Source organism: Poromitra crassiceps (assembly GCF_964638095.1).
Source record: "Poromitra crassiceps genome assembly, chromosome: 3".
NCBI classification, from domain to species: Eukaryota; Metazoa; Chordata; class Actinopteri; order Beryciformes; family Melamphaidae; genus Poromitra; species Poromitra crassiceps.
The window spans coordinates 43,256,609-43,272,087 of record NC_139625.1 but is presented as its reverse complement, the minus strand read 5'-3'; the positions used below and the strand labels follow the sequence as shown (position 1 = coordinate 43,272,087).

At 43.3% G+C, this 15,479-nt stretch overlaps 1 protein-coding gene across 2 annotated transcripts in view; it reads right to left on the bottom strand.

The window, feature by feature from the left end:
- kcnh5b (potassium voltage-gated channel, subfamily H (eag-related), member 5b) overlaps positions 1 to 15,479 on the bottom strand; it is a gene marked incomplete at both ends in the record, with an annotated part of 453,140 nt that overhangs the window by 76,801 nt on the left and 360,860 nt on the right. For both annotated transcript variants that reach the window (XM_083633600.1, XM_083633601.1), the window contains one exon: positions 2,799 to 2,995. In XM_083633600.1, the coding sequence (XP_083489726.1) occupies positions 2,799 to 2,995 (197 nt within the window). The remainder of the gene's footprint in view (positions 1 to 2,798; positions 2,996 to 15,479) is intronic.

Genomic DNA, 15,479 nt, shown 5'->3' with positions numbered 1-15,479 from the left:
GCCAAACTGTTGCACTATAAGTTATAAATCAGAAAGACTACATACACTGTCGCCTAAGTGACGTCACTTTCTCTACCGGCAAAGAAGACCGGCGACAATGCCACGAGCTTCCACGAGCTATGTAGTTTTTATACAAAACTAACCCCTAAGTTTCAGTTTGACGACAAACAAAAAAGTAAAAAAGTAACGTTATTCTCCGTTCACTGCCATTCACATTTTTTTCAGCGCTGGTACAGGGAGAAATTACATTTTACTTTGGCTCTCTATAAAGAGCCTTGCATCCTTCCTGACTGAGATAGGTTGGACAAACAGGATTCACAGCAGGTGACGAACCAAAACTTCAGAATAAAACACCAAACTTTTTTTTTGCTAAACACTAACGTGATGGAGTGAGAGCCCCTCCCACAGAGAAATGATCATCAAAGATGGCAGGACCTGCTGCCAAAAGATTTTACTTCACCACTCCCAAATCCTGCCAGCCACAGTGAACACGTTTTTTTTCTATTTTCTATCTTTTTTGCTATACAGTAGTTGTAGACTATAGCATATGCTTCCTCCAATACATGTGCAGTCGCCAGATGCTACTTTCCACCTGACAGCGAGGAGTTTCACCGGCAGGACGTAGCACGTGGGGGGATTCCCACGACACATACCCTTACTCCGGCTTCCCACCCGCAGACACGGCCAATTCAGGGGTGTAGTGGTAAATACAGAGGTGGGTAAACTCTCCAAGGTGAGTAGTTTACCCACTTTGTTTCCCCTCATTGATTGAGAGTTTATCTGAAAATAGGTGAGAAAACTCTCTGCCTCATTTCAAAGAGGTGGGTAAACTGTGTTTGCTTGCGTTTACCCTCCACTACACCCTTGGGCCAATTGTGTCTGTATGGATCCCAAGCTGGAGGCTACACGGGGGCTCGGACCTGCGACCCTTGGGTTGGGAATGGGATGCAGGGAATCGTGCTGCACTACCCCAGTGAACAAGAAGTTTAGGTCAGAGGAGCAGCGTTGCCATCTCTTTCTCAGAAGAAAACAGCTCACTGGATGATGTCATATGGCAATCTGCATATGAATATGTTTGCTGTCTGCTCTTACCGGAGGGAGGGGGAAGCATGAGATCAGACCTCGGGATTAGACAAGCAAGCAGTGCAGATACATGTACATTAGTTATCAGGTGGACCAATCTGCTGTCAGACGCCTGAGGACACACATTAACATTTTTCAATTTGTCGCTAGTTGCTTTGGAAGAATCAAGTGGCCAGCGGGCCGGAGAGTTGGCCCAGGTCGCTCATGACATTTTACTGACATCACCTTACATGATGTCTTTAATGAACTTTTAACAAACTTTAAAGGGATAGTTCGGATCTTTTGATGTGGGGTTGTATGAGGTACTTCCTGACAGTCACTGTACTACAGTACAATGCCTTGCGCAATCCAAGTCTCCACAAGCCCTGATATGCCAAGTTGAAAAGACGTCCTTTACACCCTGTTTTTATCTGAAATATAGCCATTATGTGCAGCTAGATGTGCCCGATTTATTCCTCAAGCATCTGGCTACAGTGCAGATTTCAGCTGGAAACAGGGTATAAATTATGTGTTTTCAAGTCAACTTGATATCTCAGGGCTTGTGGAGACTTGGACTTACGCCAGGTGAGCAGTATGTAAGCATTTTTTTTCTGTTGTTTTTTTCTGTTTTTGCTTGTGACCCTCTTCACACTCAATAGACAGCTCTACTTGCCTGACACAGCTGGTCTCCATTTTTCCGAACTGGGACCGCGCTGGCTGCATTCTACTGCAAGTACCTCATACAACCCCACATCAAAAAATCACAACTATCCATTTAAAAAACTTTCAAATGTGAAACAATTCAAAGCGTTCTCTCTTGCTGCCACTTGGGCCGCTAAAGTGAGACGGTGCCCAAGGCGGCTTCAGAGCTCAGTGAGTCCACAATCCAAGAAGATCAACATCAAGTGCTGGCAGAGACAAGAGAACAGACCAGGCTTGACTCTGGCCTACTCCAGTGGTGATGTCTACTTTATTCTAGTGGGTATACTCAAGATTTTTACTTCAGTATGTGACTTGTGTGATCAGGTAATAATTAGGAAAGCCTATCGTTCTCAGACTTTTTCAGGTCAAGGATCCCTAAACATCAGGGTCCCCCATCTGATAAGATTTTATTTTTTTATTACAGAAAGTGTGTGAAACCCATGACCAAAATAGGTATACATTCTGTCATTGTGACAGAATTATGACTTTAAATATGATGTTTAAGTCACCCTGACAACTTTGGTTTGATTAGCAGAAACGATAATCAGTTTGAACTGCGACTTGAAAACGAGGACAACAGGGCATGTGAAATGCCTGTATTTATGTCTTGTAAATAGCTTATTTTCCAACACACAGTAGGTCATATGCTTTTTATATCAGCGAGAGAACGAGATGAGAGCGATCTAACGTAGCGTTACCTCCGTGCCGCCGGTGTTGCACAGCCTGCTCTGTTTGCTGTCAGTCACATAGGTATTCCCGGCTGCTGCATGTAATCCATATATGACGTTATTCCATACAGCGGGCACTGAATTCAAATGAATAATCTATATTCTCTAAAACAGATAAATATCATCAGTGTATATCATGCTAAGCTACATAACGGCTAACTACACTGCAGTGAACCCTGCAAGTTAATCGGATGTACTTATTTTCTTCTTCTTCTTCGTTTTACGGTGGAACAGAAGAAGAAGAAGAAGAAGAAGAAGAAAATAAGTACATCCGGGTGACTTGTGCAGATCTGTGTAACGTCTTACCCGCTTGCGTAGGTTGCAGGTGAGGATGAGGTTGCGGGAGAACGAGTTGGCGAAGGCAGTGTAAAAGTCCAGCACCTTGAGCAAGGCATCCCTCCTGATAACGTGCAGGTCGCAGTAGGTCAGCGCTCGCACGTTGGCAGTCGCGTGTGCCAGGGTGGTCTCCTTCCAGAACACATCGCCAAACACGTCGCCTTTACCTTAGGAGCATAGCACAGAGGACAAGACTTTAGAGGGGTTTGGAAAAGGTGGAGAGAGGGACAAGAGTTTGGATGAATCAGGTATCCACGGTTTGAGACAGGTGAAACCAATTTTAAGAAATGTATTTAATTTAATTGTATTTAACCTTCATTTAAAGACTGCCCTAAAGTCATGTTTTAAGATGCCATTAAAAGGAAGGAGCCATTAAATTTAGGTGCAGAACCGATCTGGGTGGGTCAAGGGAGGGGGCGGGGCGCGGGAAAAGGGGCAGTATCTAAGGATACGAAGGTTGTAGAGAGTCGGGGTTTGAGGGGTGGATAGGGGGAGTGGCTAGATGTCTAGATGTATCTGGGTGGTGGGTGGGGCCGTGGTCATTAAAGGGGGTGGGGATATGGAAAAGGAGCCGTAGCTAGGGATAGGAAGGTCGTAGAGAGAGGGGGGATGTGGGTGGGTCAGGGTCAGGGTCCCTGACCCTGACCCACCCACATCCCCCCTCTCTCAGGGTTCTGATCCGACTCACAACATTTGCATATTATAGCAGACTGGAGTATTGGCCTTGGCGGACATCTGCGCTCTCCGAGTGCACTTCTAGTTAAATATGTGATCACCTACATTTTTCTAGCTGTTCCTAAGTGACACATTTCATGTAACATTTAGGTAACAAGTAACAAGAATAGACAAATGAAGGTTTTGGGAATGCCCAACAGGATCAGGGGAAGGTTGGAGGAAGGGAGATCCTGAGAAATTAATTAATTCCAGGACAGCGATGTTGAGGAGTATCAGGCCTGCATTGACTGTACAACATTAGATGTAAGTCCTCTGCATAAACCACACAGACATTTCCTCTCTGATATCTTGGAGAGTACCTGCAGTTTTCTTTCCCTAGCAACGCCTTTACCTGGCCAAGTCCTTAGCAACCAGAGCTGCTGATTTGCCCATGCAAAAGCACAAAAGCACCCCGTTTAACAAAAGCCCCACTGCTGACGCATTGTGGCAGCGGTATCGCAAGACTAGAGCAGTAACATCTGTAACACAGGGGTTCGAACCTGTGACCTGTTGGTAGGCAGGGAATCTATCGTAATGTGAATCAAGGACTGAACTAACATAACATAGAGGAGGATGTGGAGGCGATGGTGATATAACAGAGACAAATGAGGAGGTCACGGTGATATACGTTTGGCAAGGAATGGGGAGGTGGTGGTATGCAAAATGGGAAGATTTGGAGAGGTACGGACAGCATTGCCAGGTCTACTTTTGAAGCGTTGCCGCGGGTTGAATGTTTTGTCTGTCACTCTTGTTAATCTGCCAATCTCCAGTAGACAGTTATGGAATAACTCAATCTTATCAGATGGGATCCCTGAGACTACAAAAGTTTGACAACCACTGATCTACACCACAGAGCTATTTTATTTATGATAATATGCTGTATCCAATTACACAAGGCTGTTTTAGGACCTAGATAAAAAGAACTGTTCAGCTGCTTTCAATGCTGGCACACTAAACATTTATAGTGTTACTTTGTAGATAGTATATTACATTTGGCAATGATAGCAATACTGTTGGACTTTATGGCAGAGGCATATTTTGAGTTCTGGTACTGGGCTGGTTTTAACAACAACTGATGATTTATTTGAATTGGGAAGATAACGGCAAACTTATGTATTGTTCATTTCTGTTTTTATTTTCAGCTGTAAGTGTAATGTTTAGAGATATATACCATAGTTAAACACGGTGGTCCGGCCTATCTGATGTTTCTGCTGTGTTTATTCTCTCTAGCCTGTTAAGAGTCTTTGATCAACCAAATCTACCCACCACCAGTCAGACTAACTGCTAGTTTTGGGTGAACTCAAGCTGTATTTGTCTTTAGTCTGTGTCCCAACAGGTAAATTAGGTATCCAAACGAATGTTGGTGAAAGTGTTGTTATTAATGAGATAGCCTATAAAAGCATCAAACCTGTCACTTAAAGGTGTGAAGCAAACTAGTTGCTCCTTGCCCCCGTTTGCTTCACACCTTTAAGTGACGCAAGGTTTCCTACCCAGAAGTTATTGTTAACAAACATTGTAATTCGGTCTATAGGCCGTTGGGCTGGTTTTGTCACACAGACCTGGCAATCCTGGGTACGTAGATGATGCAATGGTGAGCGCAGCGACTTGGTCGTTGCAGATTTGGACGCATCCAGTTCTCCCACCGGAGGTTTGGCAGCAGTTTCCAGAAAGCTGTCCGTCAAACTGCAAATGACCGTGAGCAAACCAGACCAGGAGAATATAAAAATATCTCGTCATCATCCAAACCCCGTTTGACATTTAAAGTGGCTGTCTGGAAGATACTTGTTTTTTACTTATTGTTGGTGTTCTGCGCTGCACTTCCCTCAAAACCCTTTTATTACTTTAAATCTCTCAAGGCATTTTGCAATATGCTGCATCACGCCTCAAGGAAAAGGAAAACTACAGAAATTTAGTTGAGCTTCCAAAACCTGAACCCCACTTTCAATTTAACTGGTTTCCCGCTGCAGCCACCTGGACACTCGCTTTAACCACTGCCAGCATAAGTTCCCAATGCTAATCACATAACAGATGAGCGTGCTGCCACAAGACTGTTTAAACTTGCTAATCACATAGCAGTAGGGCTGCACGATTCTGGATAAAATGAGAATCACATGTTCTTTCTCTGAATCAGTTCTAAATACACAGGATGTGATGTTAAGATCCAGAGTGCTGGGGACTCTGCATGGCAGGGGCGTCGTAAGATCACAATTTTTATCTGTGTTTATTGCACTCATTTACCTGATACCATTTTTTGTTTGTTTTGGCCCTTTGGAGCACCAAATGGGGGTTGAAACTCACCATATACTGGTATCTGGCAACACTGCAAACAAGCCAATGCCTCGTGGAGGGATTGGGTCAGTAGCAGGGACGCAGAAACAGAACGCTTCAGGTGTTACAGGGCGTATTGTTGCAGCTGGCATTTCCTCGTCGTTAACGAGAAATGCGCAAGCTGCAACAATCAAGTCACCAGCGTCCCAGCGTCTGTGTTTTAACGATAAGCAAACCAGCTGTCTGGAGGTTTGGAGCTGCATCCCAGAGAGAGACAGACTGAACATCAGAATGTTTTCATCAGTGGTGGCCGGTGAGCTTGGAAACAGGGGAGGAAGCTAGTGCGGCGACCTAAGGTCGCCGCCCCTTTTTGGGCTTTTTTTTTTCTCACGTGTGCGCGCGCGCATGTGTGTGTGTGTATTTGCCATGTTTCCCATGCTGTCAAGCCTCTTAGCTTTCCACCCAGTGAGGAGCATTGCATTAACACCCAGTGAGAGGACTACAGGACGGAACAGCACCTGGCACCTGAGGCGGTCCCAGGGAAAATATGACATCTGCTCTGCTGCTGATACTCTCACCCACAAGCAGTTTTTGCCCAAAACGCCCAAATCTCATTTTAAATTAGCATTAGGATTAGACTGTTGTGATGTCATTATTCAGTTTTAACCATCAATAATTGTTCCTTTTCTCATTATTTCATTTCTCAGAGTAAATACTGTATATTTATTTCGAGATTTTTGTCAATTATTTGTGCTGTTATGGTTATAATTAGCCTAGTTACTCACTTCTACACTATCTTAGATTGTGTTACTTGGCATGGAATTATAGTGAAAATAGATTATCCCCCCTTTTTGCTGGGGACCCCACTTTGAAAACCACTGGCTTAGGCTAGAACTGTTGCGAGAAGGTTTCAGGATTTATCTCTGTGCATTAGGCTGTGATTACTATTTATATAAATCTATTTATTCACATAGATTCATGATATATTATGGTATACAGCCTACCTGTGACATCAATGTTTTGATTAATCTGCGCCAGTACCGAAAATGTAGCCTATTATTGCATGACTCATCCTATGATGTCTCACACTCAGGTGTGCTTTCACAAGACAGGTGTTGTCCATTCAATCAGCTAACCTGTCTTTATAATGGCTGTCTTGCACTGTTTGTATGATACTTGACAAAGTCTATGGCCGAAACTGTTGTCAAATAGCGTTAAATTACACTTAATTGCATCTGGAACGAGAGTGTGTCTTCCTGTGCACAGTGCTGCACTACTCGTTTAGTTATCAACTTTGGAGCGTTATTTACCCCCCCCCCCCCTCCCGACATCCTAGGTTGACATGCTTCATCCCAATCGATTCCTTATTTCTTCTACTTTCATATGATATAAAGATCACCACTCAAGCTTTAAAATTGAGCCCGCTGTCAGCTATCGATTTACAGGCCAAATTCAGTTAAAAAATGTGTGAATTTAAGGTTCGCGGGTTTTAGTATAAGAAATTACAGGATGAAACTTCAATACGACAAAAATAGCGCTGCTCGGTGAACCATTTCCACGCCGAATTTAATAGAAGGTTCGGATAACTTGAAATCAATTGACTTACTTGAATATCCGTGCTGTCTGTAGGGGAAACGCTGCAGTCGAGACGTTGCAAATATTCCAGTTTTCTGACATTGCAAAAAGCCCGTATCGCGCAGCTCAATTCTCCTCGCAACTCGAAACTCGTTTTGGTGGTAATCCAATATCAACGACTGTCTGGCTTGTGAACACTTACTGATTGATAAAAAAGTAAATAAAAATAAGAGGGAAATATGATATGCTGCTAACTGTCTCAGTAAAAGTCGTAAATCCTTCCTGTCAGGTCAGGCAGTGGATTTCACTTCCTAGTACTTGATTCAGCGTGAGAGACCACAGACAAGTAAGCACTTCCAGCTCAATCTGATTGGTTGGAAAACACATCACTCTCACGGTTCTCCGTGAATTGCAAGTGTTTTTCAACCAATCATATTTTTCATTAGATAAATTACCAAATAAATAAACGCCCACAGGGCGAATGTTTTTTTAATCTCCTCCTCCATGCCGGGACCAGGGCCAGAGTGACTCGTCTGGGGAGCTATAATGAATGAAAAAATGAGCGTCTGCACATAAGAAAAAACACATTTGATTGATATTTTATTATAGAAAAAAATATGAAAAATGAAAAATATAAAAATAAAAATAAAAAATATTTTTTTTTAATATATTTTTTTTTCTATAAAATCCCCAATCTAATAGAGGAGGACCATCCTCCTATGCCTCACTGGAAAAACCTCCTCTGGTTTTCATATATATATATTTTTTAATCAAGTCGGTGTGAATGTTTTCATCACTTTTATCATTTTTTATATCATTTATATATATATATATATAAAGTCGGTCTGAATGTTTTTATGATTTTTATAATTGTTTCTAACATTTTTATCATTGGTTCTAAATTTTGTATCATTGGTTTGATCATTTAATAAACTAAAAACTAAATCAAACGCTTACTGTGTGGTTTTGCGGTAAAAGTGGCTCTCCTCTTGACTTTGACCGGCTAGTGTGGCTCTCATGGAGAAAGTACTGAGGATCACTGCATAGTCTATCCATATACCCGTGGAGGCGTAGGCCACAACTCTGCGCAGACTTGCCAAAAATGCTCATAATAGCTCAAATTTGGAAAAATTGACAAATCAGCTTTGTCAGCCCATGCCAATGCTCAATGCCCATGTGCCATTTCAAGATTACAGACAGAAGGACAGTTTTTCCTCATTTTATAGTAGGATTACAAAGTAATATACCAATTACAAACTAGTCTCGCTGGCCAGATTCTTCCGGCAATGAGCAAACAGCGGAGGTTTTGATCTCCCTAGACGCTCATAAAGCATTTGACCGGGTAGAGCATAACTACTTATTCAAAGTTCTGGAAAGGTTTGGGTTTGGAGCATCCTTCCGTTCATGGATCAAAGTTCTATATAGCTCTCCCCAAGCATCGGTCTGTACAAATAAGATTATGTCTCAACACTTCCCCCTCCACAGGGGTTCTAGACAAGGGTGTCCACTTTCACCATTTCTATTTAACATCGCCCTTGAACCACTGGCAATAGCTCTCAGGGAAAACGCGGCCCTGTCCGGTATTGGCAGGGACGGGCAGACTCACAAATTGTCGCTGTATGCCGACGACCTTATACTCTTCTTGTCAGACCCAGGTACCTCTATCCCTATAGCTATGACAACCGTTTCTAAATTTGGAGCAATCTCAGGTTATAAAATACATTTTACCAAGAGTCTATTATTTCCAATCAATACTCTAGCACAACAAACGTCGTTTGAGAACTTCCCTTTTAAAGTGACCCAAGATTCATTCACCTACTTAGGTGTCTCTGTGACCCGGGAATATAAAAGTTTATATAAAAATAATTTTAAGCCAGCATTAGACAAAGGCAAAGAGAACCTTACACGTTGGTCCACACTGCCTATATCGCTTGCTGGATGAATTAACTCATTATGCCTAGATTTTTTTTTCTGTTTCGGACTGTACCGGTTTTAATCCCAAAATCATTTTTTAAGGAATTGGATGCAACCATATCTACTTTCATATGGAGTAAGACTGTACCTAGGATTAGGAAAGCATATTTGGAAAGGCTGAAAGAAGAGGGCGGTTTGGCATTGCCAAATTTCCTACATTATTACTGGGCGGCGAATATCCAAAAGTTATCCTACTGGGTTTCTAGTCCTCATGAAGAGAAGGAGCCAGCGTGGGTGCAGCTAGAACGAAAGAGTGCCTCTCCCGTGTCCCTTCCAGCATTACTGTTTGCTCCCCTGCCCCTTAGTAGGTATAGACACACGAATAACCCGATTGTGACTGGCTCACTGAAGATCTGGTCACAGTTTAGGATTCATTTTAAACAGAAACAGGCCCTGCCCTCTATACCTATCACAGCCAACCCTCACTTCCCTGCCTCCCTTTGGGATACAACTTACAAGACTTGGTCGAGGAAAGGGTTGACTTGTGTTAAAGATTTATTTAAAGATGGCATCTTTGTTTCCTTCCAGAGGTTAAAGAGGGATTATGACATTCCAGAAACATTTTTTTTTAAATATCTACAGGTCCGTAGCTTTGTCAAAAAACACTTTCCCTGCTTGCCATCTTCTCCACCTGATAGCTGGATAGAAGAGTGTATACGTTTCGATCCACTAGGCAGAGGCCTTATATCCAGATTATATAGTATGATTCAAATGGTAGCTTCGCCCACCCTCGATCATCTGAAAGAGTGTAATTTTCTTACATCTGCGGGAAGGACATTGATCCAGACCCTGCCATTGCCATTTTTGGAGTAGCACCTGATGGAGTTACAGTCTCTGGTGCTCAAGCCGAGGCTTTAGCTTTTTCATCGCTTCTGGCCCGACGACTCATTTTAATGAGCTGGAAATCAGCTGCCCCTCCATCTCATGCATGTTGGCTCAGAGATGTTATGGCATACCTTAAATTGGAGAAACTGAAATACACCATACGTGGTTCGACTCAGAAATATCTTAGAGTGTGGGGTCCGTTTCTAGATTACTTTGATAAAAATTACCTCTCTGCCTAACTGACTTTCAGAGATTCAAGTGTTGGCTTTTGCCATGAGTGATTGCCAGAAAACATATCCTCAGCACTTAGCGTATCCCAAAGCAAAGTGTATTGTAATTGTTTGTAGCATTTATTTATTTTTATTATTATTATTTTTGAGTCTTGGGTGTCTGTGTCTCTTGTATTATTATTATTATGTTTTGTCCTATTTTGGTGCTACATGCCTTGCTTTTCCTTATGTCTCTGTTTATATGTAGTATGTTTGAAATGGAAAACCCAATAAACAAATTTGAATAATAGTCTCGCTGGCCAGGCTCCCCTCCCTTCCGTGAGAGGAGTCTGGCTGCACGGAAACAGGCTGCTGGCATAAGCCCTCCCCTGCTCTACTCTGCTCTCCAATTGGAGCGACTGTTTCACTCGCTGCCGGATGTCCGCTCCCCGCTTATTACAAGCTCTGTCATTGGCTCTGACCATGTCAATCAGAGCGGCTTCCGCTCCCTCCTCCTGTGTGTCGCTGTAAATGATCCCCTGCCACCGCAGTGAAAACAACAACGCTAACTAGCTAGCAAGCTAACGGCAGAAACCTACACACTAGCTCGTTGCTACACGCTGAAAATGGCAAGTTGCATTGTTGGAAACTATTTTCCAAGGGCACTGCCGCTAAGCGCCGCCCATCGCAATTCCACAATAGAGACCTGCACTGCCAGACTCCTCTCACGGAAGGGAGGGGAGGCTGGCCAGCGAGACTAATTACAAACTAACAGCAATGATTACTAAAAGTACAGTAATAACATGTTATACAAACTTTATTAATAACTATCAATTCCACAATAAAATAATGCTTCTAGAATTCCACCCCCCAAAATGCCCCCTGACTGTACAAACCATGCAACCCTAACCTTAAAGTTAGCAACCCTAACCCTAATCAGGAAAATCTGTCAAACCTGCCAAAACCATCCGCTCAGCATTTCTGTGACAGCTGACCTGGATGAGACCACCTGACGCAACCCAGTCGCACCTTCCCCCAGTTGTCACAACAGCCCGGGTAATAGACGGAAAGCACCTGAACATGCTATCACAAAACGACACGGTGTGTGTGTGTGTGTGTGTAGAGCCTAGTTCCTCATTGCGCGGCTCTGGAAGCTTTAGTTGGCGGCTCTAAGAAATTGCACCAAATTATTATTATTATTATTTTTTTAGTTTTTTTTCTTTTAGTTTTTTCTGCTCTCCCCAAAATTTCAATAAACCTTTATGGCATATTATTATAATACAACAATACTGGTGTTAGTCAGTAATAGAAGGTGCCAAATCATTCAAAACAGTAAGCATTTTGCTTTTAGTAGGAGTATTGTGCCAGCGTGCAGCGCTGTTCCAAAACGTGTCAACGTGTGTCGTTGCCTGGGAAACGCACATCCCATAATACAACTGTTCGCATCGCATCCCATAATAGTATGATGATACTTGGGATGCCATTGCGAACATAGATGTGAACAGGTTAGCTAAAACTTTAGCGTCGCCAGCGACAACCCTCCAGGTCTGAAAGATTTTCTAGGGGAAACTGGTATATATATGTGTGTGTGTGTGTGTGTGTGGAAAACAATAAAACACAAAAAAATGGTAGGCAGATGTGCTTGGTTGGGGTGGCTTTTGGTGTTTTGCGGTAAATGTGGCTCTCCTATTGACTTTGTCCTGCCATTGCGGCTCTCATCGAAGAAATAGCGAGGATCAGTGCAGTAGAGTGTGAGTGTGTGTGTGAGTGTGTATACAGTAGAGTGAGTGAGTGTGTGTGTGAGTGAGTGAGTGTGTGGATCTCATCTCGACAGGCTCCGAGCCCCGGAGGGCCGCCTTCCTCTGCAAGCAGCAGCAGCGGCTCAGGCAGTGGGCCACGTCTCGTCTGGAATGAGCTCCCTGGAGACCTGCTAGCTCCTCGCCAATTAGCTGCCTGGATGTGGACTTACTGTGACTCCGACAGCGGGGGTTAAAATCACAAGTGGGTGGGTGGGGAGGTGCACATCGGTGCCGTGACCCCTATCACCGTGAGTAGCAACGCTGCGGGGAACTCAACTTCAGCTGCAACCTATACCCTATATCATTCTGCCTCAATGCTCACAGAGTCTTTTGATATACAGTACAGTACTGCTGTGAAAACCGTGTAACTGAAGGAGTGCATGCTCCTCAGAGAGTTGAGACAATTCTCAAAACTCGGGCGTATGAAAGCAAAAGAAAATCCACAGGATAAAGTCCAAAATGCATTGTGATCAAGCTGCTCTTAGTATAGTTCCATAAAGGTTCACATTTCGGAGACAAGTTTTCATCTGACAGCAATGTATTGAATGTACAAAATAGGTGTGCTTAGTATTTTCATGAAGTACACTAATGAGGTGGTTATTGATTTCCTTTGTTAAATCTCTTCCAATCATAAGGAGGCGATGCATATCAGATGTTTTTTTTCCAGTGAGGCATAGGAGGATGGACCTCCTCTATTTTCTAGAAGAGATGGGGGATTTTATATAATAATATATTTTTTTTTAACAACCCTTCAGCCGGAGGCGGAACTCGCCATTTTCGGCTGCTCGGAATCCTCTCTGCTCCTCCCTACGGCTATACAACAGTCTCTGACGCAGGGAATGACTGTCGCCAAGAGACTCATTCTGAGGGAGTGGAAGTCTCCCTCTACACCAGTGGTGCCCAATTTGGGGCCCGCAGGCCACTTTTTTTTTGGCCCGCCACGGATTTGGGGGGGATTTTTTTTTTTTTTTTTTGCGGGCCAGGTCACCGGGCAGTTGCCCGACGTGCCCGATTATGCAGTCCGCGCCTGAATGGAGATGTCGGGACTCTTCTATCTACGATTAACATTAATTTTGTGCAGCTGGTATTCTCTCTCCCCGACTCTATCAAACGGGTGTGAGGCATTGCTATCTGAGGATTGATTGCTCCTGATTGGTTGGCTGAATCACCTGGTTGGGGGGTGAGCTCTGATATTTGATCCCTCCCCAGTCACTGACTTTACACCAGCTCAGCAAGATGGACAGATCATCATCACGGCAGTGGCACACTGACAAAAGAAAGTTTAGGATGGAGTGGCAAGACAAGTATTTTTTTACCGAAGTAAATTCAACAGCGGTTTGTCTCATTTGCAGACAGAGAGTGGCTGTTTTGAAAGAGTACAATATACGTCGCCACTACGAAACTGATTTTCAAAGTACCTTGAGGATTTTTCAAGTTGTGAATTAAGTCAAATTTCTCTCTTGATTACAAAGGTGGAAAATACAACTGTTTTTAACTGGGTGTTTACTGATTAAATGTTTAAGCTCCCTACAAATGCAGATGTTTTTTTAAATATATATAACCAATTGCAAATTATTACAATTACCAAACAGATAAAAAGTAGATTATTATATTGAAATGTTATTTTAGATTTAGAATGTTAATTTTCTATAAAACACAATACATTTTTATGTAATTCCACAACGTTTATTTTTGGCCCTCGGCCCTCCACCCAGATTGAGTTTTGGCCCTTCATGGGAAATAATTTGGGCACCCCTGATCTACAGTATCTATCTCTATCTAAATACGTATGGAGAGGCTCCGGTTTTTGAGGACAAATTCTCTTGGGAAGTTCTTGGTTATCTGGGACCCGTTTCTGGCCTATTTGGATGAGGTTAATAGCGGTACGTGACTCGCATAACTGACTTCTCATAGACCCTTTGCGTGGGATCCCACGCACATCCCTTGCAGGCACATGGGGACCTTACGTGGCTGGTAGTGCCAAGCTGTAGTATTGGAATGTGAACTATTTTTGTTTGTTTTTTCTTTCTCTGTCTGAGCCTTTTGTGTTGTTTCTGTTTTACGTTTTGAAAATTGCAAAAAACAAAAAAACAAAAAGAAAATATATATATATATTTTTAATAAAATATCAATCAAATGTGTTTTTTCTTAATAAAAATCATGTTATTCTTAACTCATTGAGTGCCAATGACGACTTTAGTCGTCAATTGCTTTAGTAACGTTGAGTGCCAAAGACGACTAAAGTCGTCAATTGCGTTTTTTGACGGTGGGACGTGGATCAAAGCCAGATCCATCTCCTGTAAAATTTTGGGGCATGTTGAATGTGTAAAAGCTATTTTACCGACCCATTAGGTGGCGACAGTGCTCTCCAGATTAGAGGAAGGTCCGGAAAACTGCAGGAAAAACCCCCGTGATCAAAGAGAAACCGCTCATGCTGCAGCCAGAGCCATATAGATGGCTCTGACTGCACTCTGACTGCAGCTGATGTTGGCTGCCAACAGCAGTCAATCCGCGCACACAACTGAGCTCCTCTGCCTCTGTCTGCCTGTCTGCATAGTTTCTTCACACGATTAGCCGCCAGAAAGGCAGCACCCGACGCCGAAGGGCCAAACCTTTCCCTCCAGTCCGGTTTGGCATTTCCTTGTCGCGCTGGGAGCCGGCGCAAAAAAACGGAGCGCTCCGAAAATAGACTGGGTGCGTGTGGGGAGGAGTTTGCAGCTGAGGGGGGGAGAGGGGGGTGGGGCACGCATGCACCACACAACTACACCACGTCACTACATCAGAAAATATTATCTTCAGACTCAGAATGTTTCTTGAAATGCTGCATTTCACAAAAGGCGGAATAACTCAGCTTCTAATTTGAAAAGTGTCTTTTTGCTCAAAACAGCCTATCTTCTCCGGCTCATAACTAAAGAACGGAAAATGGGATCAATAAACTTTTTTTTGCAGATGATAGAAGAGAGTCTCATCGTTCTTTGTGCGTGTTCGGTGTTTACATAGTAATATCACACAATATTCTGTGGGCCTCGAGAAATCACTGAAAACGCTCTGAAACTCTGGCACTGGGAGCGTCCGTTCTCCAAAAGTGGGTGGCACTCAATGAGTTAAAATGCTTCAACAACAGTGACCCCTGTAGGGCAGTGATGGAGCGGCATGCAGACAGAGTCTGTGCCAGTCTGTCATGCCCAGTCATGCCCTCGGGGGGTAGAGGAGAAAAAAATCCTCCCCTAGGGCGTTTGATTCCCATGGTAATTTATCTCATGCAAAATATTATTGGTTGAAAACAC